This window comes from Acomys russatus, chromosome 4 (genome assembly GCF_903995435.1).
Source record: "Acomys russatus chromosome 4, mAcoRus1.1, whole genome shotgun sequence".
NCBI classification, from domain to species: domain Eukaryota; kingdom Metazoa; phylum Chordata; class Mammalia; order Rodentia; family Muridae; genus Acomys; species Acomys russatus.
In genome coordinates this window covers 15,225,543-15,252,858 of record NC_067140.1, presented here as the reverse complement: position 1 = coordinate 15,252,858, position 27,316 = coordinate 15,225,543, and the positions used below count along the sequence as shown (strand labels likewise).

Genomic DNA, 27,316 nt, shown 5'->3' with positions numbered 1-27,316 from the left:
TGGAGGCTTGGGTGCCATGGCCAGCCCATGACCTCACAGCTGGGATTCGGTCTAGTGCAGACTCCCACGCAGGGCTCTCAAGTCCTCAGGCCAGTGTTGGTGCCCTCCCTCCCCCACCCCGCCCCTTCTATTCACAGTGAGCAGGCTCTCAGAAGTGACTTAGTGCTCATTTCTAGCCACAGACATAATGTGGAATTTTAGCTTTTATTATTATTTTTTCCCCATTTTGAATAGGGTCTCACTATGTAGCTTAGTCTCTGGCCTCAAATGCACAGCCTTCCCACCCTGGTCTCCCAGGTGTTTGGATGACAGGTATGTGTCACTATACCTGGATATAATGTTGATGTTTAAAAATCAGTGTTGCAAGCTGGGCGTGGTGGCGCACGCCTTTAATCCCAGCACTCGGGAGGCAGAGGCAGGCGGATCGCTGTGAGTTCGAGGCCAGCCTGGTCTACAAAGCGAGTCCATGATGGCCAAGGCTACACAGAGAAACCCTGTCTCGAAAAACCAAAAAAAAAAAAAAAAATCAGTGTTGCTGGCTGGCTAGTGGTGGTGCACGCCTGTAATCCCAGTACTCGGGAGGTAGAGGCAGGCGGATTGCTGTGAGTTGGTGACCAACTTACCAAATGAGCTCCTGGACAGACAGGGCTGTTACACAAAAAAGCCTGTTTCAGAAAACAAAAATAAAATAAGGTAATAAAAATAAAATTAAAAAATCAGTGTTTGACTGGGCATGTTGGTGCACGCCTTTAATCCCAGCACTTGGGAGGCAGAGGCAGGCAGATCACTGTGAGTTGGAGGCCAGCCTGGTCTACAAAGCGAGTCCAGGACAGCCAAGGCTACACAGAGAAACCCTGTCTGGAAAAAAAAACAAACAAAAAAATTGTTTGATCAAAGCCTATTTATCACAATCCTAGAATAAGCTGCATATAAATGCCACCAGGTGTGCCGTTGTCCCAACTCTTGGAAGGCCAGTCTCTTGCTACCTAGCGAGGAGGCCAGACTGGGCTACAGAAGACTGTTTCAAAGAACCAAAACACCACCACCCCCAATAAAAATAAAATAAGCAACATTTCCCCAAACAATCTAAACTATGTGTCTGACAGTGAGTCACTGACAAAGGGCAGCTGTGGTGGCTCTGCTCCGCCTGGTCACTGTGAGTCAGTCTATTGAGTGCACCTGGTCCCTCAGCCTGGCCAGCCTGCATTCACACTGCCATCTGGTGGTCATTGGTGAGCATAGCAACACAGGCGCTGACTGAACAGGGTGCAGCCTTGTGGAAAGTGGTCTAAAGATTTATTCTAGAAAGAAATCTATCACTCAATCCATTATCTACCAGTCATCAATCAACCTATACATTCGCCATAAATCTCTCTGTCTGGATATATATCGTCATCATTTATTAGTCATCAATCTATAAAGACATCATCTATCTGTTCTTAATTAGTCATCAACCAACCTGTAAATTTAATATCTATATCTGTCATCTTTCTAATTAAAAAAAATTTTTTAGATATTTTTATTTCTTTAATTTTTATTTTCAGGAGTGACTGAAATAAAAAAATATAATTGAGTCCCATCATTGTTGTCATTATGGTAATGGCTTTAAGAGAAAACTGGTCAGATGCGTATTATTGCTCCCGACTTTTCAACTGGTAATAGTTGCCACTGAGAAAAGAGACAAGCCCAGAGAATCTGACCAGAACATTAATACAACATGCCTGTTCCTGGGGAGAACACCTAGGACACAATTACATGTGCTTCCTGATCCCATCATATAAGACACGGAAAAAGGCACGGCCCATGCCTCTGAGAATGTTGGACCACCACACGCCCTTGAAAAAAGCCTGGCCTCCTTCATTGTCAGCGACCTTCCACCAGCAGTCAAGCGGGTCTGTATACATGGTATCTGTTCCTTTGCGTCCTGACTGCATCACCACACGATGGAGAAGCATGTCAGAAGGATGGTAAGTCAGGCCAGCAACAGCAGTGACAGACTGTGCCGTCATCCAGCTGATGGAGATGTGAGTATTCTTGGGATCCGGAAGCATTCCCTTTGTGGTGCCATAGATACCAAAGTAGGCAGCTCGGTAGATGATAACACCCTGTAATTGGCACATTAAAGCCTTGGCACAGGCCCTTAATCCCATCAGATTTGTAGATCTTAACCAGGCAGTCGCCAAGGCCTTTGAATTCCCTTTCAGCTCCAGCTTTGCCCACATCAGCTGCTAAATGGTTACGGGCAAATCCAAGAGGGCACACAAAGCACAAGGGTGTGGCCCCAGAGGCACCACCTGATGCCAGGTTCCCTGCAAAGTAGAGCCAAAACTGGGCCCTCTTGTCCACACCACTCAGAAAGATCCGTTTGTTTTTTATCTCTGAAGGCAAAGTTGAGAGCCTGGGCGGGGACGTGTCTGATGACACTGGCCAGGTTACCATGCTAGAAGGACAGGACTCCCTGTCCCTTGGGGATACGAACCCCACAGTCTATGATGCCCTTGTATTGCTAATCTGCTGTGATTTACTCGCTGGCATGCTGCACCTGTGGCTCGATGGGCGCTGGCTGCCATCTTGGAGATGGCTGTGGCCACTCCACCAGCCAAGAAGCCCTTGACGAAGGACACAGCAGCATCTCTCATGTTGAGAGAAAAATGAAAGAGGTAGGTGACTGCGGGATGGGACTGGCTTGACAACCAGCTTTGACTCCCAGACTCTCTCTAATTTTTTAAACCAAGGCCTCCCTAAGTAGTCTTGGCTGGCCTTGAACTCATGACTCTCCTGCCCTTGCCTCCCGGGTTACTGGGACATACCAACATACCTAGCAGGTTCAGACCTCCTAATTCAAGGCTGCATTTTAGTCACTCTACTTCTGAACATCCCACATGAAGGAAGCTGGGTACCAAGGGGACATTCTATATGAGACCATGTGTTGGGCCAGGCCCAGAGACAGAAAGCAGTGCAGTGGAGGTATAGGGCAGAGGTGGCCTGAGCAGACAGGCCTTCTGGACGTGTGATGTAACCACCCCAGTGGAACTATGTAAACACATCATGATGGTGAGATTTGAGAGTTGTGCCATAAAGTTTATGTTGCTCATAAAATGAAAAGTCTAATAACAAAATTTGAAATCCAAGAAGGAGCCCTTGTGACCAGGCAATGTGACAAAGCCACCATTATCCCTTCAAATCAGAGTGTGTGGAAAGCATCAGACAGACCACATGGTATCCAGCCTACATCCTCCCCAGTCTTCCCCCGCCCCCCACCTTTTGTTTTTTGTTTTTTTGCTTTGTTTTGTTTTTTTGAGACAGTTCTGGCTGTCCTAGACTCTCTTTGTAGATCAGGCTGGCCTTGAACTCACAGAGATCTGCCTGCTTCTGCCTCCCAAGTGCTGTGATGACAGGCGTGCGCCATCAGGCCCAGCTCTCCCATGTCTTTTCAAGAGATTTAAAATAAAATCCCCTCCCCATGGCTGACTGCACTCCAAGAGTCCCTCTGATATTAGCCTTGGCCTTAGCATTCCTTTTTGTCCCTCCCCCGTGGATTTCTGCACTTTCACTTCCCTCCTTAGAATGCTTTCTCTGGCCTCCATCCTTCTGTCTGAGCAGGCGGTCCACAAAACCGTCCATTCTGGGTCATCTGCAGCATGCAATCCCAGTGCTTCCTTTCAGCATTACCCTCGACTAGAGAGGACAGTAACCTCTGGCTTTGAACAACCAGAGCCATGCCTTGTACTAAAGGCTAAAATCTTTTGAGCCAGGAATGGTGGCACATGTGTGCAATCCCAGCACTTTGGAGACTGAGGCAGGAGGATTGTCTCAGTTCAAGGCCAATCTGGGGCTACACTGTGAGATCCTATTTCAAAAATAAAAAATTAAGCTAGGCGTGGTGGCACACTTTTAACCCCATAACTAGAGAGGTAGATCTCTTAGTTTGAGGCCAGCCTGGTCTACATAGACCAGGATAGCAAGGGTTACACAGTGAGACCCTGTCTCAAAAATAAAAATGATAAATAAGGAAGTACCCTGAAATAAACCAAATGTCACCTAATGAGGAAGTTTCAGGACTGTACACCAGCACAAGTACTGGGGCTCCTCTCTCTGTGAACCAGCACAAGATCCTATCAACTGGTCTATCTACCATCTGCCTAGCAACTCATCTACTTATCCATTCATAAATATATCCATCCACCCATCCACACATCCATCCACCCATCCACCCACCCACCCACCCATCCACCCATCCACACACCCATCCACCCATCCATCCATCCATCCATCCATCCATCCATCCACCCATCCATCCACCCATCCATCCATCCACCCATCCACACACCCATCCATCCACCCACCCATCCATCCATCCACCCACCCACCCATCCATCCATCCACCTATCCACCCACCCACCCATCCATCCATCCACCTATCCACCCACCCACCCATCCATCTATCTATCCACACACCCATCCACCCATCCATCCATCCATCCACCCATCCACCCACCCACCCATCCACCCACCCATCCATCCATCCATCCATCCATCCATCCATCCATCTATCCACCCACCCATCCACCCATCCATCCATCCACCCATCCACCCACCCACCCACCCATCCACACACCCATCCATCCATCCATCCATCCATCCATCCATCCATCTATCCACACACCCATCCACTCATCCACCCATCCATCCATCCATCTATCCACACACCCATCCACCTATCCACCCACCCACCCACCCATCCACACACCCATCCATCCATCCATCCATCCATCCATCCATCTATCCACACACCCATCCACCTATCCACCCACCCACCCACCCACCCATCCATCTATCTATCCACACACCCATCCACCCATCCATCCACCCATCCATCCATCCATCCATCCACATACCTACCTTTCCACCCACCTAGCCAGCAGTCCTCCTTCCAAGCATTCCTAATTGCACCAGGATCTCTGACATACAGAGATGAGAGTGATGCTACACTTGTCCACAGCTGCCCTGAGTCACCCAGACTTCCAACCTCAATGCTAGCTGTATAGACTGCAGACTGTTAGGCTCTGTCGGACAAGTCTGACAGAAGCCATCACAGGAGAAAAGTAACAAAACTAGGGGTAAGACCATCTTCTCTTCTAAACCTTTCTCTGTTGCTAAAATTTGACTCGTGTGTCTTTTTTCTGTTTTGGTTTTTCGAGACAGGCTTTCTCTGTGTAGCCGTGGCTATCCTGAACTCACTCTGTAGACCAGACTGGCCTCGAACTCACAGTGATCCACCTGCTTCTGCCTTTCTGAGTGCTAGGATTAAAGGCATACACCACCACCACCCAGCTCAAATAAATACTCTTTAAAAAAAGAAACATAAACTGGGCTGCAGTGGCATACACCTTTCATCCCAGCACTCCGGGAGGCAGAAGCAGGTAGATCACAGTGAGTTCGAGGCCAGCCTGGTCTATAAAACAAGTCTAGGACAGCCAAGGCTACACATTGAAACCCTGTCTCGAAAAACAAAAACAAAAACAAAACCAGAATTTGTACTTATTTCTGTGTACATGTGTGTCTACATGAGTGCTTGTCATGTAGGTGCAGGTGCCCATGGAGGACATCAGATCCCTTGGAGCTGGAGTTATAGGTAGTTGTGAGCTGCCCAATGTGGGTGCTGGGAACCAACCTTCAGTTCTCTGGAAGACCAATAAGTACACTGCTGTGCTATCTCTCCAGTCCCTTCTATGAGTTTTTCTAATGAAAAAAAAAAAAAAAATTCATGAGTGTAAATGATTTTCTCCTTGCTCAACTCTTTCTTTATATATATTTAAGTTTTATTTTTATTTTATGTTCATTGGTGTTTTTGACTGCTTGTGTGAGGGTGTCAGAAGCCCTGAACCCGGGTCCTCTGGAAGAGCAGCCAGTGCCCTTAGCCACTCAACCACCTCTCCAGCCCCCGCCCCCACCTTTGCTCAACTCGTAACAGAAGTTCCCTCAATGTATGTGTGGTGGCAGCAGGAGAGTGTGGTGCTGGCTCATGATGGCATGTGGTTTGTGTGTAGAAGGGTGTGATGCCCTTGGTCCACAGGAGTCCCTGAATATGCATGACGTAGATTTTCAGGGTGGCTTGGCCCTAGTCTCTGTCCATTCCTCCCAGAAGCCAAGCCAGCCAATCAGATTCTCCTGCTCATCCTGGCAAAACCCAGGCTGGTGGAGTGTTGGAAACAGAACAGATAGTAAGACCTCAGGGATTCTACTTGCACTGTCTGTCTGTCTGACCATCACACTCTACTCCACATCAGCTGGGTGGTGGTGGTGTCCGCTTTTAATTCCAGCACTAGGAAGGCAGAGGCAGGCGGATCGCTGTGAGTTCGAGGCCAGCCTGGTCTACAAAGCAAGTCCAGGACAGCCAAGGCTACACAGAGAAACCCTGTCTCGAAAACCAAAACCAAAACAAAAACAAAAAAACCAAAGACACTCTACTCCACATCACTGCCTGTGCATTTCTTACACTCGGCCTCCATTTACCTGCCTGTCTGACCCATAAACTTACATGTGTATAACCAGCCGTCATTGATTCTCTCAGCCACCCATCAGCTGTCAGTCATCCTTCTCAGTTACCCTTCTGTGATGGTTAACAGTTTGATAGGATTCAGACTCACCATGGAAACACACCTCTGGACCATTTTAGTTATTTTTTTAAAATATATTTTATTAATTTATTCATATTACATCTCAATGGTTATCCTATCCCTTGTATCCTCCCATTCCTCCCTCCCTCCCATTTTCCCTTTATTCCCTTCCCCTATGACTGTGACTGAGGGGACTTCCTCCCCCTATATATCCTCATAGGGTATCAAGTCTCTTCTTGGTAGCCTGCTATCCTTGACCATTTTAGTTCTTTGTCAACTTGACATAAGCTAGAGTTGTTTGAGAAGAGGGAACCTCAATGGAGAAAATGCCCCCACAAATTGGGAAGACTATGATGCATTTTTTTTTGTTTGTTTTTGTTTTTTGGTTTTTCGAGACAGGGTTTCTCTATGTAGCCTTGGTCATCCTGGACTCACTTTGTAGACCAGGCTGGCCTCGAACTCACAGCGATCCGCCTGCCTCTGCCTCCCGAGTGCTGGGATTAAAGGCGTGCGTCACCACGCCCGGCTCTATGATGCATTTTTAAAGCCCCCACAGATTGATTGGCCTGTGGGCAAGACTGTGATACATTTTTTAAAAATTATTTTTATTTTTATTTATTTATATAGTAATCTGCCCACATGTGTGCCTGCACATCAGAAGAGGGCACCAGATCTTGTTGTCGATTGTTGTGAGCCACCATGTGGTTGCTGGGAATTGAACTCAGGACCTTTGGAAGAACAGACGCTACTCTTAACCTCTGAGCCATTTCTCCAGCCCATGATGCATTTTCTTCATTGGTGTAGGAGGGTCAAGCTCACTGTGGAGGGGGCCACCCTGAACTGGTGGTCCTGGGTGCCATAAGAGAGCAGGCTGTGCAAACTATGAGGAAGCAAAGCCAGTAAGCAGCTTTCCTCCATGGCCTCTGCATCAGTTCCTGCTTCCAGGTTCCTGCCTTGAGTTCCTGCTTCCAGGTTCCTGCCTTGAGTTCCTGCTTCGAGTTCCTGCTTCCAGGTTCCTGTTCTGTCTTCCCTCAGTGATGGAGACCTGAGAGTTGTAAGCTGAAATAAATCCTTTTGCCCTCAAGTTACTTTGAAAAGATCATGGTGTTTTTAATTATAGCAATCGAAACCCTGACTGAAGCAGAAGAATCACCATAAAATATCCCATGGGATGGGCTTCCAAATTGCATAAGAAGCAAGGAAAATCGAGCTGAGCACCAGCATGCATCTCTCTCTGCTTCCTGACTGTGGATGCCATGTGAGCAGCGGTCCAAGCTCCTGTACAGTGTACCAGGCAGATAATATGTTATACAGAGTTTATTAGATGAGTATGGAGGGAGAAGGAAAAGGGGGTGAGGGGGTACCCCAGAGAGAGAGAGGAGAGAGAGAGAGGAGAGGGAAGTAGAGAAGTAGAGAGAGAGCGCCAAGTGGAGGGTGTCTTTTATATGGCCCAGGGCAGGGCCACGCCCCCATGGCAGGTAAGCAGTGACATCACAGGTAGGCAGACTGAAGCAGAATCCTAACAATTCTGACCTGGTCAATTCTGCTGCTGAGGTTCTTCCTTCCCTGGGGATTTTAGGTTTGTGTCAACTGGACAGTTGAGGCTCTGACCTGTGGTATGTGATCCTACAGGGCCACTGTCATGTGTGTCTTCCCTTGTCTACTGAGATATTCTATAATGCAATGCGGAGGCTAGTCAGGAAGTGTCTCCCACACTTGCTGACAGTCTTGTGCTGACTGAGCTCCCATTACACAGTTCTCTCTCTCTCTCTCTCTCTCTCTCTTCCTTTCTTTCTTTTTTTGAGACAGGGTTTCTTGCTGGGCATGGTGGCACAGGCCTTTACTCCCAGCACTTGGGAGGCAGAGGCAGGCAGATTGCTGTGAGTTCGAGGCAAGCCTGGTCTACAAAGCGAGTCCAGGACAGCCAAGGCTACACAGAGAAACCCTGTCTCAGAAACAAACAAACAAACAAAACAAAAACAAAGAAAAAAAACAAAGAGAGAGAGGGGGGTGGGGTGGAGTGAGGTTTCTCTGCTGGACAGGCTTTGTAGACCAGGCTGGCCTCAAACTCACAGAGATCGCCCTGCCTCTGCCTCTCTGAGTCCTAGGGTTACAGGCGTGCAGCACCTCACCCGGTTCAGTCATGTTTTTCCACTGTGGCTTCAGGGTTTTGCCTGCATGGAGAAGGAGCCCACTAGTCTTTGTCAGCGTCAGTCAGATGGACTTGGTCCTGTGCAGCAGCGACATGCTCACAGTGTCCTCAGGGCATCTCTGATGTTCTTTCTGCCACTTATGCTGGCTCCTTAACCTATTTCTCGCCCTCCTCAAAGCAAAGCCCCATGACATCACTGGAGAATATTTGGCAGCTTACTGCACCCCCCCTCCTCAGTTTGTTTGGTGAGAGGTCACCATTGCTGGTAGCTTTCTTTTTTTGGGGGGGGGGGGCAAGTGGCTCAGCTGTCTGTTCAAACCCAGCCAGGTGAACCCAAGTCCCTGGGAAGAAATCCTATCTGATCTTGAGTTTTCTTTAAAGGCTGATGCACAGATTAGAACTTCAGTGACCAGGAAGGGGTTGGAATATTGCAGGTCCAGAGCCTAATCACCATTTATCTTGGGCTATCTTTAGCCCCTAAGCGGCCATTTCTTGCTTACCCAACTGAGTCTGACGGAACATCTTTGTGACCAACAGTTGAAACCTCTTGGAATGTATTAACAGACCATTGGCTTTCACCCACTTGATAGCTAAGAAGGTAATCAGACAGGCATCAGAGGCCAGCAGTGGAGATCGCCTAGCTCTGCTGTAACCACCTGTCTGATGCTCCCACCAATGCATTTCTTAAAATATCTGGGTTAGCGACTGTCTCTGTTCTGCTGTGACAAATCTTCGTGTTGGAGCATGGAACCTGGGGGACCCTAACAGGTACTCCTGGACTGTGGCTACTCTTATTTGGGTGCAGAACAAACTACCACTTAGCTGGGCATGGTTCTTCACGCCTTTAATCCCAGCACTCGGGAGGCAAAGGCAGGCAGATCTCTGTGAGTTTGAGGCCAGCCTGGTCTACAAAGTGACTCCAGGACTTTGAGACCCTGTCTCAAAAAACAAGAACAAACAAACAAACAAACCAAAAGCAAACAAACAAAAAAACCAAACTATCTCTTATGCCCTTTGAGGTGAGAGCTGTGTGCTTTGCTTTGTTTTAATGTCAGCACCCCCAAATCCAGCATCCAGGAGAGAACATGGCTCAGGTTTCTCCAAGGAGATACAGGTACTGTGTGCTGCAGCTGAGGCCCCCTCCCCGCTTCACTGAAACCAGTTCAAGTTCAAATTGGATTTTATTATTTGGCAACTTGAACATGCTGACCTGTGGGAAGCCTAAACAATGCGTGAAGGTCACCACACTCCTCTGACTCAAATGTAAACGTGGTTTTATTTAATGCCTTTATCCATCATCATCAAGTACCTCTTCCGTCCCAGAGTCCCCTTTTCCTACAAAACAAGAGGACGGCATAAGGCACGCCCACTGTCCACGTGACATCAGGGAAGGGCTTAGAAAATAAAAAGTAAGCAACAGGCTTTCCCCCCTAGCCCCAGGTCACCTCCCTCACCGATGCCCAGAGGATGAGTGTCCCTGAAGCACAGGACTGGGCAGCTTAGAACCCCAAACCAGACCAACAGCCAAGAAACCACAGCACAGGGACCAGTGGGTGATACGAGTAATGGGATCAGTCCATAAATTAAAATAGAGAACAAGACGAGCTGTCCCCGTGCCCTCCCGAGCCGGCCGGTGCTCCCTCATTTGGGTCTCTGGGTTTCATGGCACAATCCAATTCGCTCTCTGCAAGGGAAGAAGACACTTCTGAGACAGCCTTGGTCCCCTGGGTCTAGGGCTCCGGTGGAGTGAGATGACAGGGGCCTGGGTGGCGGGTGGCAGGTGGTGGCTGCGACTCTCACCGCTATAGATACTCCAGTTCCAAGGCATGCCTCAGAGCCTCCAGGTCAGCGTGGCAGGATATCCTCCAGAAAGGCATGTTGTGCTGTAGCAGAAAGTAGTAACACATGTTCAGATAAGTTGCTGACCCAGCCTGGAGGGTTCCAGCCCACATCGGCAGACCCCTATGTGCCCAGCAACCCCAGGGAGGCCCCAACTCTGCTCCCTCAGGGCACAGCAAAATCCTCGGGCAGGTGTTAGCAAAAAACATCAGGCAGGAGCCAGGCATGGTGGCGCACGCCTTTAATCCCAGCACTCGGGAGGCAGAGGCAGGCAGATCTCTGTGAGTTCGAGGCCAGCCTGGTCTACAAAGTAAGTCCAGGATGGCCAAGGCTACACAGAGAAACCTTGTCTCGAAAAACCAAAACCAAAACCAAAACAAAAGCAAACAAACAAACAAAAAACATCAGGCAGGAAGCAGAGCGAGGCAGCCCCTCTTTGGCTGGGTGGGCTGGAGAAGGGTGTGGGTTTGCTTCAGGCTTTGAAGGATGAATGAGGGTTTCCTGCTTTGGTGGTGGCTGAAGAGGAGGGTGTCTCAGGAAGGGCATTCCTGGGCCAGTGAAGATATCCACTGTCTACCTGTCTTTTTTTTTTTTTTTTTTTTTTTTTTTTTTTTTTTTTTTTGGTTTTTCGAGACAGGGTTTCTTTGTGTAACAATCCTGGCTGTCCTAGACTCACATTTTTTGTAGACCAGGCTGGCCTTGAACTCACAGCGATCCGCCTGCCTCTGCCTCCCGAGTGCTGGGATTAAAGGCGTGGGCCACCACGCCCTGCTTTTTTTTTGAGACAAGTTCTCTCACTGAACCCAGAGCTCAGCTAGGCTGGAATCCATCTTTCCCTACCTACCCCAGTGCCCTGCACTCCCGTCCCCAACTCTTCACACAATGAATGCAACCGTTCTGGTGTCTGGGCAGCTCCTTGGTCTCCCTCAGGCCACTCTTTTCATCCTCTGTGGCAGCACCTTTGCCTGCTGGCTCTAGCCTGCGGATACTCAGCTTCCTCTCAGAACACTTTCTCCCTGCTACTGGCTTGGGCCACATGCTGTCCTGTCTTGGTTCACTTCTCAGTGAGGTCTGCCTTGACCTCTATCTAGACCTTTTGCCCCTCACCCACTAGCCCCCCCCCCCCCCCCCCCATTCCCATTCTCTGCTTTGTTTGCTCCCAAGCTCTTGCCGCCCCACACATGTCAGGCTCCGTGCTGGCTGAGTGGCTGAATGGTGAGGGCCGGATCTGATGCTTAGGATGGTGGCTGGCACAAAGGTGATAGTTAGCTAACACAATGCTCACACTGGCTGGAGCATCTTGAGCCATTTTCTATGATATGAGGGACTGAGGGGAACTGGAGGAAGAATGTGGAGGCAGTGGGCCGTAGGCAAGAGGACCTAGTTGAGGTGGGAGGGCCAGGACTGAAGTCATTTTATTAGGGAGAGAACTGCAGGGTGGCCTCCTGGGGGCGTTGCCTCATCTGAGCTTTCCTACTGGGACCCTAAACACGTTTGCATTTCCTTGGGATATGTTAAATGGGAGCAAAGGGAAAAACAGGTCCCTGAATTAAGATTCTTGGCATTAACTAGGAGCTGGCCTGGCCTTGGGGGTGGGTGCTCTTTGGGGTGCTGTTGACAGGGCCAGATGCAGGGCTGGGCAGCTGTTTCTCTTCCAAGAGGCCCCTGTGCTCTGCTGGAGGCTGAGATCACAGATGTGGGGATTGTCTTTTCATTAACCTAATGCTGCCTTTATTAGCAAGGAAGCAGTCTTGGAACCCGCTGCCGCTGAGAGCACGAAATGAAATGCCCGCAGCACGTGCACCGGCCCTGCTGGTCCCTGGTGTCCCTGGGGTCCAGAACCGGGCCAGGCTGCCAGGGGCAGTGGCCAGGGCCACAAGGGGGGATTTGTGGGAGGAAATTACTCAGGATGTTTCTGGGATCTGCAAATGTGAGCAGCCTTGGAGAGCAGAATCCGAGACGAGGTGCAAGCCTGGAGGGGGTGAGGGTGGGGGAGGGGGTGGGGAAGAGCTGTAGGCATCGTGCACAGAGGCCCAGGTACCTTTTTGGCTCCTTGCTCTTCTTCTACCCCGTCACCTATCACAATGTAGACGGCTTTGCGGCCAAATCTCTGCATGATCCTTTCAAAGCAGCTCTCCTTGCCTGCTTGGAGTTGGGAGGAAGAGAGGAGGCGATCAAAGCGAGGAGATCCCACAAGGTGGGACAGTGTGGGTGGCAGCTATCCCCGGCAGTCACCTCTGCCGTTCATCCGCCTCTAGAAAGCTCAGCACTTGTCATTAGCCTCACGAGAAGGGAGCCAACTCCAGCCACCCAGATAATTTGAGCAGTTGATCCCCAGGAAGAGGCTGAGCAGGGTGGAAAGCGGGCCCCTTCCCATCTCTTTGAGCCTTGGTGACACACACTAGCAGAGGACTTGCTGTTCTGCACGCAATTCCTAGTACTGCAAACCCAGACCCCGCATGCGCAATGGTAGAAATGCTTATACTGTAGCCAAGTGTGGTGGTGCAGGCTTGCCACTCCAGCTACTTGGGAGGCTGAAGCAGGAGAAACCCAAGGGTAAAGCCTGCCTGGAGTCTACGTGGGTTCGAGGCCAGCATAGGCAATTTAGGGAGACCCTATCTTAAAGTAAAAAGTAAAAATAGGACCGGAATAGCTCAGTGATAGAACTTTTGTCTAGAGCGAGTAAGGTCCTGGGTTCAGTTCCCAGAACCACAGAAAATAATTATATTGTTATTTTGCCACAATGAAAAATTAGGGGGGCTGGAGAGATGGCTCAGAGGTTACTAACACTGACTGCTCTTCCAGAGGTCCTGAGTTCAATTCCCAGCAACCACATGGTGGCTCACAACCATCTGTCATGTGATCTGATGCCCTCTTCTGGAATGTAGGCGTGTATAAGGGAAGACTACTGTATAAGCAATAAATAAATAAATAATTAAATCTTTTTAAAAAAAGAAAAAGAAAAATTAGAGAAGGTTGGTTGGTTTGATTTGGAGTTTTATTGTTGTTGTTTGTTTGTTTTTGGTTTTTCGAGACAGGGTTTCTCTGTGTAGCCTTGGTTGTCCTAGACTCACTTTGTAGACCAGGCTGGCCTTGAACTCACAGAGATCTGCTTGCCTCTGCCTCCTGAGTGCTGGGATTAAAGGCGTGTGCCACCGCCGCCCCGGCTACCATGCCTAGCCTTTTAAGGTAGGTACTGGACATCTGAACTGAGTTTCTCATGTTGCACATTTTCACTCTGCCCACTAAGGCATCTCCCAAGACCCAGGTCTATTTTTTTATTCCTGTACATTTGGGATATAAGAAAAAAAAATGAGTCTCCCATGAGAAAAGGAAGGCCACCGTTCCCTGGAATTTTCAGGGTACTCAGCAAGGAGCTGAGAGCATACAAGGCTGTTGGTTCCTGTCACACCAGCCCTGTGCTTAAAGCACAGATAGATTCTTTGGAGGGTTGTGAGGGTTGTTTGAGGTCCAGGTCCTGCTCCCTGTGGGTGAGAGTTCTTACATGCCCCACCCCCAGCCCGTCCTACCTGTCTTGGTCGCGCTGTAGATGTTCTCTATGGGGAATATGGAGCCCAGGCCATATAGCAGGACCTTGGCCAGTGCGGGGATCAGTTGCGTGGTGGTGACCAACACATTGACACAATTGGGTCTGGGGACAAAGGCAACTTTGTGTCAGTCTCAAAGGTACCACCAAGCCAGTCCTGCTGTCATTGGTGAGTTAGGGCAGAATCTGGGCAGGGCATCTGTGGGATGGCTGGGCTATCTTCAGGTGGGGTCATGACCTGGGCCATGCTTCTGGCCTGAGGCTGCTTGACCTTGGTGTGCCGTGGAATGGCTCCTCCCTTTCCATTCATTTGTAGGTTTACATTTTAAAGACAGAGTCTAACTGTGATGCTCTGGCTGGTCTAGAACTTGCTATGTGGACAAGGATGGCCTCCAGCTCACAGAGATCTGTCTGCTTCTTACTCCTGAGTGCTGGGATGAAAGGTTTGCTCCCTATGCCCAGCTTCCTTCCTTCCTGAGAAGCAGGAATTTATTGCAAGAGCCACAAGCTCAGTAACTACAGTGTCCCAGGTCATGTGACACAGAACAAATGTGGGACTGTTTGGACAGGTGAGGACTTGGTTCCACAGGATGGCACAGGTCAGTTCTAATCCTGTGAAAGTTCTGACCCTGGAATGTTCCTGAAGTGAGAGGTCTCAGCCCCTCACAGTGGGTGTCTCCTGGGCTATGAAGAGTTAAAGTTTGCCCACATTGGGAAAGCATGCAAGTGAGAGACAGGAAGGCCCTTCCACGTGCCCAGACACCGTGTGGGAATGGAGATGTCACAGGTGAGGGTGCCACTTGCCGAGAGTTGATGAGGTTGAGGGCTTTCAGGGAGTGGGTGAGCCACAGGTCAGTCAGGGCCTCTAGCTCTGCACGTAGCTGCAGCCACGTCTCTCTTTTGGGAGCACCTATCAAGCCTGCAGTAAAGGGCATAAAGAGGACATCCTCCTGTTAGAAAGAGCTGAGGGGATTAGGGAGCGTGAGTCAGAGGGCACTCAAAGTCAACTCAGTGTAGCCACTCTTCCATTACTTCAGAACATCCACTGACTGATTCATCCACACATCCATCCATCCATCCATCCAATTACCCATTCATTTATTCATCCACTCATTTCTCTCTCCATCCATCCATCCATCCATCCATCCATCTACCCGTCTATCTAACCTACCCATTAATTTATTCACCCCTCCACCTATCTACTCATCTATCTACCTATCCATCTATCCATTCATCCACCCATCCATCCAATATTTCAAGATTGCCTTTTATGTGTTCAGTATCGGGACAAACACTGGGTTCAAACCATTAAGATGGACACAAAGACAGAGCACCAGATACTAATGACTAACATTTCTGGGCTCTTACTATGCACACAGCATGTGCTTTTACTGTGACTTCCTTGTTTTCATCCTCACAGAGGATGAGTGCCAGAGTTGGGCAATAATTAAATTCTATCTTTCAGATGCACACCTGCTTAGCACAGGGAGGAGGTAATGGAGACAGAAATGGCGGCAGACTCCTCAGTGTTTCTGAATTGGCTTTCTCAGCTTGCCTTCAACCTCTTTAAAAGGAAGTCCAGAGTCTCTGGATGATCCTGTCTCAGGCTCCAGCCTCAGCTTCTTGCCAGGGCTCTAGCATCTTTCTATTCTGGCCTCAGGGCCTGTCCTTGTTCACTGAAGCACTAGGTGTGTGTCTGCCCCAGGACCTTTGCATGCTCCACTACAGATCCAGAACTGCTCTTCTTGTCTTCCTCATCTTTTATCAGCTAAGTCCTTTACCCTCTACATAGGGTCAAGTCCCTCCAACATATCCTCCAAAAACACACGAGCCTCTTCTTCCCAGGGGTTCGCACTAGGATTTAAAACGATGTGGTCAGGATCGGGGCACGGCAGAGCACACCTTTAATCCCAGCACTCAGGAGGCAGAGGCAGATGGATCTCTGCGAGTTCAAGGCCAGCCTGTTTTACAAAGTGAGTCCAGGACAGCCAGGGTGACACAGAGAAACCCTGTCTTGAAAAAGCAAAGCAAAACAAAACAAAACAACCAACCAACCAAACAAACAAAACCCAAATGATGGCAACAACCATGTGATCATGTGTTTGATGCTTGCTTAGCCTCCAGGTGTTCAGACTTGTGGGATGCCGTAGGGCCATCCTGGGTGATAGGTGGCACATGCTTGGTGTTGAGCCAGCCTGTGTTGGGGAGGGTAACTTCACTGGGACACAATGCTGCCCTGTGTCCTGAGCCAGACTAGGTATGCATTTAAAAAAATTAATTTATTTATGTGCATTGGTGTTTTGCCTGCATGTATGTCTGTGAGATCCTCTAGAACTAGAGTTATAGGCAGTTGTTAGCTACCAGGTGGGTGCCGAGACTCGAACTCAGGACCTTTGGAAGAGCAGCCAGTGCTCTTAACCGCTGAGCCATCTGTCCAGCTCCCAGGAATGCATTTTTAATCAGCTTCAGGTGGCTGTTCTAGGGACAGCACTTGGTCCTCAAACTGCACACCCAGCATGTCTACCCTGAGCAGCAGCCTTGGTGGGTGGTAAGGCCAGGAATTGGTATTCTTCCAGAAGCACATGTAGTCTGCCATCAGAGCCGGTTTGATGGTGTTGAGGATTCCATGGGGACCCAGTGTTCTGGGACAAGATGTGTCACTCATTGGGCACCGTCAAGGCAGCTGGGAGTGGTTGGCAGACATTTGTAATCACCCCAATAGAAGGCCAAGGCAGAAGCATTTGAGTTCAAGGCCAACCTGGCTACAGAGAGAGGCTGTGTCTCAAAAGCCAAACCAAGATGAGGGAGATGGCTCGGTAGCTAGCATGCTCACTGTGCAAGCATGAGGACCCGAGTCTGGATCCCTAGCACCACGTATCACCTGGAGTCCTAGCGATGGAGAGGCTGAGGCAAGAGGGTTCCTGGGCTCGCTGGCCCGCTAGTCCAGCCTAACTGCAAGGCCAGGTTCAGTAAGAGACCCTGTCTCAAAAAACAAGGTGGAGAGTGACTGAGGAAGATATCGGTCATCAGCACAAGCATATATGCCCCTGCACACACACACACATGAACACTTACATACATATAACACACACAGACACACACACACACCCCAAACCAAACAGCCCACTGATGTTCTTGTATTCATAAAACTTCCAGAACCTACCAGAGAAGTACCTGGACCACAGTAGGGTCCAGGAGCACCTAACTCAGCCTCCCATGGACTCCCAGCTGGTCCCTTCCCTCTCGCTGGTCACTCACCACCCACGTTGTTGCGGTAGGCGTTGTACATTTCCTTCACCCGGCGGTAGCGGAAGGCTAGTTTCCTCATCCAGTCCACGCCGCCATGCACACCTGTGCCCAGGCACAAGCTGGCCCCTGGTGCTGTGCTGTGGAAGCCATCAGTGGAGAAGTTGTATGTGCTGGAGAGACAGGAACGGGGTTGGGGGGGGCGTGACGTTAGTGTGGGGAGACCCAGGTCCCTGAGCCCACGGTGGCCTTGTGGTGTCCATGGGGGACATCCTGTGCCTGGCTGTGTGTCTGGAAGGGGGAACTCCAGCTCTCACCAGATCCCTAAGATGGCTGCATGCTTGCTGGGTCCAAGTAGAGCTCTTGTTTTGGTCTTTGGGCATCAGACTGAACCCCTAGACCTTCTGGGGGAACTATCACTGCCCCTGCATGCAGTACCCAGGCCCATGAGAGCCTCCATTGCTGCTACGTGGAATTCCAAGCGCCAGGGAACTGTGTTGACTGAGGGCCAAAGTCTTTGGACCCTTGAGTGTGACGTATCCGTGTTCCTCTCTCATCCCTATGCCTCAAGGGATCACAAGAATTCTTGAAGAATCTTGACAGAATCACAAGATTCCTGAAGATAAGAGGAATAAGTAAACTGGCTCATGTATCTTTACTTAAGTTTTAAACTTTACTTAAGTTTTGAGTTTTGCTCGATCTTTAAACCTTGTAGATGACTGCCCTGAAGCAGCTCAGCCAGCCACAGGATCTTACAGATGTCAACAGCTGTCTTTCTGCAATCAACCATCAATTAATCAATCGGTCTATCTATTACCTATCAGTCATCTGTCTATCTTCCGATCATGTATTACCTTTTACCTGTCAGTTGTCTATCTCTTGGTCATCTACCTATCTGTCTACCTTCATCTATTACCTATTAGTCTTTCTACCTATTAATCATCTATTTATCTAGGAATAATCTGTCAATGATCAGTCATTCTATTAATATTCAATCAGTTATTAGTTACTTATTTCTCATCTATCACCTATATAACATCTAGCAATCAGCTAACCTATCATCTATTTGCCAGCCGTCTGTCATCTGTTGATCAGCTATCAGCCACCTGTCTATCATCTATGCATTTACCTATCAATTCTCAATGAATTCATTCTCAATTAATCTGTCAATTATCTATTATTCCTCATTCAATCAATCAGCTTTCAATTATGTCTCTGTATCTAGCTATTATCTATCATTTATCATCTATTTATCCATCCCTCCATCCATCCATCCATCTGTCTGTCCATCCACCTATTAGCTATCAATTATCTATCTATCTATCTACCTATCTCTCTATCTCTCTATCTATCTATCTACCTATCTCTCTACATATTTATTTACCTCTTTCATGGTAAGGACACTAAAGTGGCCTCTCCTTTGAGTCTTATTCTTTCCCTAAACGTCTCTCCTTCTATCAAACTCTGTGCTTGAAACCTGGGGCTGGGGCGATGGCTCAGTGGGTACAGCAGCTGCCATGCAAGCACAAGGGCCCAAGTCTGGATCCTCAGCACCCATGGAAAATGCAGTGCATGGGGGTGTTTCCTCAGTGCTGGGGTGCAGCGCGTGAGAGGCAGAGACAGGAGGATCCTTGGGGCTTGTTGCCCAGTCAGTTTAGCCGAAATAGTAAGCTCAAGGTTTGCTGAGAAAGCCCCTATCAAAAATAAAAGAAGTAGAGGAAAGGATGTAACCTCCAGCTTCACACACATAATATACACACGCACATGCACAGATAAGCACATCTGTGCACACTACAGCAAGAAAACAAACAAATCCATGTTGGCTTGCCCTGAAATTCTTTCCTATGGTAAAGACAGGAGGCCAGTTTGACCTGCGTGGAGGTCCCCAAGTGGGAAGGAAAACTCCTCGGCCCCAAATTCTTACCTTAAATCCTGGCCATTGTCATCAGATGAGACGTCATCCACATGGATTTGGTCACAATCCTTGTGAAAAATGTGACAAGAGCAAAGATGTGTTAGTTACTCTGAAGCAGAGCTGACACTTTTGTTTGTGTTTTGAGACAGGGTCTACTGTAGCCCTGACGGGCCCTGAACTTGCTATGTAATGGAGGACAACTTTGAACTTCTGATCCTCCGGCTTCCATGTTCTGAGTGCTGGAAAACAGGCATGCATCTCCACACCTGTTGTATGCGGTGCTAGTGACAGAGGCAGGGCTTCAAGCCTCCTAAGCTGATGCTGTCAACTGGGCTACATCTCAGTTGATTGTTGATTGTAAGAGTGTATTTCCTGCCAGGTGTGGTGGCGCGTGCCTTTAATCCCAGCACTTGGGGAGGCAGAGGCAGATGGATCTCTGTGAGTTTAAGGCCAAGCTGGTCTACAAAGTGAGTCCAGGACAGCCAAGGCTATATAGTGAAACCCTGTCTCAAAAAAAAAAAACAAAAAACAAAAAACAAAAAACAAAAAAACAAAAAAAGAAGGAAAAGGAAAAAAAAAAGAAAGAAAGAAAGAAAGAAAGAATACATTTCCTAGGCTGAGGGTGGGTGAGCTCTGGAGCTGGCATTCTTGGGGGGTAGTCTGGGTTTTGTCACTTAAAGTCAGGCTAAGGTACTCAGTGCTTCCTCTTTGGTTCCCATATGAATAAGTCACCAGCTCAACTGAGTGAGCTTTGCAAACGGAAAGGGCAATGACTAATGTGGCAGTGGGGGATGGGGAGAGGGGACACTCCAAGGCTCCTCAAGTCTCTAGGGAAACAGCTACCCTCGCTAGCAGGTGGATGGTCTTTAACCTTCACAACGCTGTGAGATCTGTTACATCCAGGCATTGGCCTCTGCAGGTCACCCTCAGCTCTACAAGCCATGAGAATTTGCTCCATGCCTCAGTTTCCCTTCTGTCCTTAGTCCTGTATCAATGCCCACATATACCTGAGAATACCGTAAACAGGACACACAGATTTCTATCAACCCAGAAAGTTCTATGGAGAGTGCTGCTCTAGGAGAAAGGAATATGTCAGCCTCTAACTCCTGGGCCAGTGAGCTCTTCCAGGGAAGGGCTTGTAAGCTGGCCTGGGGTCACAGCTATGTAGCCCACTCTAGGTTGCAAAGTTGTGTGTGTGTTTGTGTGTGCCCATGGGTATGTGTGTATATGTCCTCGCACACTCACCCATGCAGGTGCATGTGGTGGCCAAAGGCTCATGTTGAGATGACTGTCCTTTTTTTTTTTTTCTTTTAAGAAGAACTGGCATTTTCATTTAATTAATTAATTTTTATGTGCATTTGTGTTTTGCCTTCATGTGTGTCTGTGTGAGAGTGTTGGATCCCCTGGACCTGGAGTTACAGGCCGTTGTGATCGTCCATGCTGGTGCTCGGAGAGTCCTGTGGAAGAGCAGCCAGTGACCTTAGCCACTGAGCCACAGCTCCAGATGCAAAGTATTTTTTGAAAGGATTGCCAACATGCAAACCAAGGGAACCTCTCCAAGAGTTCCAGGCAGCGACATTTGGAACTGAACTTTGGCTGTGCCCTGTGGCCCGGGAGTCCACACTGCAGCTCAGCTCCTTCTGTGTCCCGTTTAGCTTGGCCTCACTTGACTGTACTGTGTTTGCTTGCTCTTGTAGACATCTGAGTTTGAGATCTTTTGCTTCATAGCTGCCCTGTATGAAGAAGGGTCCAGGCCCCATTCTGGCATGCTGATGAATTGCTTGCGGTCTCTTGCAGCCTAAGTTGGCCTCTAACTCACCATGTAGCCAAGACTGGCTCAGAACTATTGGTCCTCCTACCTCCACGCCCTCAGCGCTGTGACTATATTACAGGCATATGCTACTGCAGTTCATTTATGCGGTGCCAGGATGGAACCGGGGCTTTGTGAATGCTAGGGAAGTGCTCTGCCAACAGAGTGCCACCCCCAGCCACCTAATGATTTGTATTTACAGTTCAAGGCAGATCACGTAGACCCAAGCATGGAGAGAACAAAGCAATCAGTCTCAGTCTTACACGCCCTGCCACCTGGCACGGGGTGTCTCTCAGCCCCGAGAGCCCTGCAGGGGTCAGACATTCCCCCCCCCCCCCCCCCCGCACCAGGGCTTTCCTGACATCAGGGGAAAGGCACGTGAGGAGGCTCTGCTTTTCTCATTTGTGAGGGGATTTTCGGGGGCGCTGAAGTGCAACAGCAGTAGGTGATCACATTTCGGACTTCATAAAATACCATGACACTAGCTAGACGCTACCTCATACTCCACCAGCTGACCTGGATCAAGTTACCCTCCAAGCCAGCGGCCAGGGCCACAGGACAGTGCAGAGGGCAGGGGGCCTGACTGAGCTTTTGTGGAGGAACACTACTGTCCCCAAATCTGCTGTGTGCCCCAGGCTTTATGGGGGCTGTCCTCAAAGCTGGATGGGGAGGCAGATTCACATGGACTGCAGAGACTTCTGGTCTACCTCAGGTCAAAGAGGGACTGTCCTGGGGAAGGAGTTTGCATCGAGCTATTGGCGAAGACAGACAAAAAGTTCCTACGGCCTTGACCTTGAGATGATGTGGATTAGGGGTGGAGAACATGGACAGAGCAACCGTCCAATGCCTGCTTATTAGTGTAGTGAGGAATGGGGGGACCCCTGGCCTACTGTCTACTGGAATGGAGTAGAATGAACGCTGGCATGAATATTGGGGGAACTCCAACCTCATAACCTAGAAGACCAGGGCAGCTATTCAAGTTTGCTCATAGAAGGATTCCAAGACATCTGAAATTGTGGAAAAGCGGCTAAAAAAAGAGACATTCACTGTGGAATCATGTGTATTGTGATAGCAACCCACTAAAAATACCCACTGTTTTAAAAGGACAGATCGTATTAAAAGGCAGTAAGTGGGAAAAGAACCATTTAGAAGTCTGTACATCTGGCAGGAAACAGCAGTTCCACAGGGAGGAAGCTGAGGTTGGCCTGGTGGGCAGTGGAGGGATTAGCCTTACCTGAGCGGTGCCACCAAATTAACGACAAAGATAAAATAAATGCGAGAACTGGGAATGTAGCCCAGCCGATGTCCTTGCGTAGCATGTGCAACACTCTAAGTCCAGCCCCCTGTACCGCCATCACCACAACAAAACAAGGCTGGGGACGTGGCTCAGCAGCACAGTGTTTGCCTAGCGTGTATGAGGCTCTAGTTTTGTTTCTCAGTGCAGGAAACGAAACAAAACAATCTCCCCACCCCCCACCCCCAAAAAAACCCAAAACCAAAACCAGATAAAGGCTGGGGATGTAGCCCTGCTGGTAGAGTCCTTACCTAAAACACACGAAGCTCTGTATTCATTCCTCAATATCATACACAGACAGACAGACAGACAGACACACACACACACACAGGCACACAGACACAGATACATGGACACAGATACAGAGCGACAGACAGACCCACACACAAAGAGACACAGACACACAGATACGTGGACACAAACACACACACAGACACACAGACACAGATACATGGACACAGATACACAGATATACAAACACGCACACAGACACAGATACACAGACAGACAGACACACACACACACACACATTCATGAATTATATGTATGTACATTACTTTTGAATAAATAACTGAAAATATCTTCCTGGGAGACAAGACCTAACATGCTCTATGAGCTTTCACTGTGGCGAGGATGCTGCCTAGACCTTTCCGGAGATTAAGAAAGGTCTCATCATCCCACTTTATGTGGGACAAAATAAAGTGGAGAGCACTGAGGCTTGTCATGCTGTGAACTGCCCTCTTTACAAAAAAAGCAGTGTTGGCATCTTAGCCTCTAATGCCCGTAAGCGTGTCTTTATTTGGAAACCGTCACTGTGAGTGACTCTGATGAGTCCCTAGGTTTGGGCCCAGGGGAGATTTTTGTCTTTGCCTGGGTCACCCTGCACACACCTGGTTTGGTCTGGTCTGGGAAGCTAGCTAAGCAGGATCAAACAGCTTGGTAGTTGGATGGGAGAAAAGGTGACGATTCTGACACAGAGACAAGAATGCTACTAAGATGGGGTGACACACATACATGCTCAGACGCACCTGAGACCACCAGGAGCTGGGAGCCTGTGTCCCTCATGACCCTCAGAAGGAGCTACCCTTGACCTCGGCCACCTGGTTCTGCCATAGCTGACTCCTGTCGATGCTGCAGGGCATGTGCACAGTATTTGGGGGTTTTCCTGCCTGGGAGATGTGCCCACCTCCTTGCTTGCTTACTCATGGCTGTGCTAGCTCCACCAGCACATAACCTGTGGTGCTTCTTCAGTGCTTTGAGTTGGAATTCAATAGCTCATTATTTACTACCAAACTACTCCAGCCTTGGTCACTGGGAACACTTTGAGTTACATCCTGTCCCTTTGACATAATGGGTTTTGAGAACTTCCTTAGTTTCTGGTGATCTACCTGGCCCCACCTCTTCAGCAAATCCTACTGGTGGTCTGGTGGTCGCCACACAACCAGCATTCCTCATTATCTTTTTCTTTATCCCCTCCATCCCCTGCTCCCACCCCCCTTTAAAAAAAAAAAGACAGTATCACTCTTTACCAGCTGCTGGCCTTGAACTCACTAATAGCCCAAGCTGGCCTCACTATGTAGCCCAGGATGGTCTTAAACTCCTGATCCTCCTGCTTCTGCCTCCTGAGTGCTGAGATTACAGGTGGACACCACCACATCTGGCTCTTACTTTCTGAGTCTAGCTGCTCCTGGCTTGGCTTGTCTACTCCCCACCCATCTCCAGGGCTGCCTTCAAGGAATCTCATGTTGAAGAACCAGATTAGAGGCCAGGTCAGGTCCTGGGTGCTGGGTGGTGCATTGCTGCTGCGGTGTTGGCATTTCTAGTCTCATGTTTGTCAGACTGGCCTTTTAGATTACAACACACAGTTAATGAACACGCCTGCCAGCATGTGTTGGAGCAAGCACCTTCCTTGTCCCTGCCCAGTCCTTACACATCAGTGCTCTTCCCTCTGAGATCTGTCACCTGGGAGCCCGAGGACCATTGTCCTTGCTTCTGGCCCCACATCTAAGGTCTGTTCTCCAATGGGCAGCCACACATAGTCTCTGAGTTCAAAGCACACGATGGCTCTTTGCCTGCTTAGAATGTGACCGCAAGCTTCACACTGTCCCTCAAGCTCCACCCCATTGCATACCCCAGCTTCCATTCCCTCTACTTCAGCTGTGCTGCCTCCTCTCTGTTCCCAGAGCTGCCTCAGGCCCTTTGCACGACTCTTCACTGTGTCTGAAGATCCTTCCTCCACACACCCACAGACCCCCTCCCTCACCAATGTCAGGTCTCTGCTCAAATGTCCTAGGGGCTCCGACTGGATGGACCAAGTGTGACGGTTAGTTTTAACTGTTAGCCGACGCAGTCTAGAATCCTCTGGGAGGAGCGTCTCAATGAGGAATTTTCTAGAACTGGTCAGCCTGTGGATGTGGTGGTGGGGAAACTGTCTTGACTGCGTTAAGTGATGTTGGAAGACCCAGCCCACTGTGAGTGGTGTCATTCCCTGGGTTTGAGTCCTGGCCTGTAAAAGAGTAGAAAAAGCAGCTGGGCAGAAAACAGGCCTGTATCCATTGTTCTATGTCCTGTGGATGTCATGTGACTAGCTTCTTTGCCTACCCAAGACTGAGACCTTGACTTCCAGAAAATGGTGGACTGTCTCCTGGAATTGTGAGCTAAAATTAACCCTTACTTTTCTAGGTTGCTTTAAAAAAATGTTTATTTATTTATTATTATGCATACAATGTTCTGCCTGCATGTACACCTGTAGGGCAGAAGAGGGCATCAGACTACATTACAAGTGGTTGTAAACCACCATGTGGTTGCTGGGAATTGAACTCAGTACCTTTTGAAGAACAGGCAGTGCTCTTAACCACTGAGCCATCTCTCCAGCCCCTCTAGGTTGCTTTTTTGCCAGAGTGTTTCATCACAGCTGCAGAAGGGAAACCAGGGAGCCAGATAAAGCCATGGGCTCTGTGATGGCCCCCTCTACCACTTTCTTGGTGTCTTCAGAGTTCTCCACCTGACACAGTGTGATATGGGCAATTGGTTGGGTTGAGGAGGCAGGAGAGATCCCTCAGTGGCCTGTTTGTAGAAAGCACAGCAAACAGGATGCTTCCCTCATCCCCCAGTCTCTGTGGGTAGAACCTTTGCCCTGGCCTCTCCCTTCTGTCTGGCTGCAGTCTGCCCTGGGGGAACTGCTCCCATGGTCCCCCAAGGCAGCATGTGTCTATCTACTCCTGGGAGATGTACCCACTCCTTTGGTGACATGGTTTCAATTTTGCCAAGGTATCCTGGAGGCACCTGGCATGAGGACATTGTTGAACAAAGGTTTGGAGAACGAAAACAGCCTGGAATCCCCGAGCAGCACCACTTGGCTGGTGACTGAAATGGCCCTCCACAAGTTGTGGCCATGATGGTCACTGACTTTGGGGCCTTGTGAGAAACAGGAGGGGCAGTTGTGCCAAGGTATTGTCTGAAGCCCACATGAGTCTGGCTGGTTCCCAGCTTACCAAGATAGACAGTGCCCTGGGTCTGCATGGGCCTCCTAGTGCTCAACCACACAACCCGTTTGCAGACCTGGGGTCTTTGTAGGGCATTTTTTTCCCTTTGGTTTTTCAAGACAAGGTTTCTCTGTGTAGTCCTGGCTGTCCTGGACTCGCTTTGTAGACCAGGCTGGCCTCGAACTCACAGTGATCCACCTGCCTCTGCCTCCCAAGTGCTGGGATTAAAGGCGTGCGCCCCCATGCCCGGCCTTTGTAGGGCATCTTGATGTCTCCAGCTGTGGGTGCCTGAGGCAGAGGGTGATGGTTTCTTGCAGTTACATATTTCCTTTGTCTCATTTCCCCGTCATCTTACTGTAGGACTCTGTGTCCCCCAGGCCAGGCCTAGAGTCTTTGTTGCCTCTTTCACCCCCATAGCTTCCATTCCAAAGTCCTCTTGGCTGCCCAATTACTGTCTTGGTCCAACTCCACTTTTGCTTGGACCATTGCAGTAGGTTCCTCATTCCTCTCCCTCTTCTTCACCCCTCACCTTTCCCATTCTCCACGAAACAGCTAGTGTTTTATCTTGTTTTGAGATAGAGTCTTTTATGGCTCAGGCTGGCCTTGAACTTCTGATCCTTTTGCCTCCACCCCCTGAACACTGGGATTAGAATTATGTGCCACCATGTACAATTTACATGGCGCTGGACATTGAACCCAGGGGTTTGTGTATGCTGGGCAAGCACTGTACCAACGAACTCTCCCTAGTCCCACTATGGTCTTTTCACACACAAACCACAGGAGACAGGATTTCCTGCCAAACCATGTTGGGCTCAGCAGTTAGAATGAGTCAGTGCCTATGACCTATGCCTTCTCTCTGAGTGCAGATCACTTTTCCCTCCTCACCCCAGGTCTTTCTACTTGCTCTCTGCCTGCATTGCTCTTCCTGGCTGCCTGCTTGTCATCACTCAGCCCCGTGTGAGGCTTCTTCTCACTCTCCTGCCTGAGGCTTGCTTTCTCCATCATAAATCAGTGATGCCCTGGGCTGGTCCAGCCTTTGCTTGAACCGGTTTCTACCTCACAGGGCTGCCCCAGGTGCTGATGACATCCCACAGGATAAATGGAAATGGTCTTTCATGCGCAGCTTAATTTAGGTGGCCTGCAGCTTTCATTCTGTTTTAAATGACTGTGATTATAGCTGACAGTCAGCCGGGTTTACTTGAAGCCTTGACTCCCGGCAGCTCTCTTGGGAAATCTCTTCCCCTTGAGCAGAGTTGTTCACTTATCACAAGGAAGGACAGCTCTTTTCTCTCCCCCCTGCATTGTCTGCCAAGAAGCTTACAGATCATCTTTAAGCCTGACTGCTGCTGTTAGCTTGCGTCTGGGCATGCAGCTTTCTATTGTTTGGCCTTTGTTTCTATAATTTTAT

At 49.2% G+C, this 27,316-nt stretch overlaps 1 protein-coding gene and 1 pseudogene across 1 annotated transcript in view; both read right to left on the bottom strand.

Moving 5' to 3' along the window:
* Nucleotides 1–1,751: 1,751 nt before the first annotated feature.
* On the bottom strand, nt 1,752–2,639 carry LOC127188523 (ADP/ATP translocase 2-like; annotated as a pseudogene).
* A 7,935-nt stretch (nt 2,640–10,574) lies between these two features.
* Nucleotides 10,575–27,316, bottom strand: part of Eya2 (EYA transcriptional coactivator and phosphatase 2) — a 98,073-nt gene continuing 81,331 nt past the window's right edge. Inside the window, exons 10-15 of the mRNA XM_051143813.1 lie at nt 19,329–19,387; nt 17,417–17,577; nt 14,963–15,077; nt 14,142–14,263; nt 12,653–12,753; nt 10,575–10,655 (exon numbers count right to left, since the gene is read on the bottom strand). Coding sequence (XP_050999770.1) covers nt 10,575–10,655; nt 12,653–12,753; nt 14,142–14,263; nt 14,963–15,077; nt 17,417–17,577; nt 19,329–19,387 — 639 coding nt within the window. The remainder of the gene's footprint in view (nt 10,656–12,652; nt 12,754–14,141; nt 14,264–14,962; nt 15,078–17,416; nt 17,578–19,328; nt 19,388–27,316) is intronic.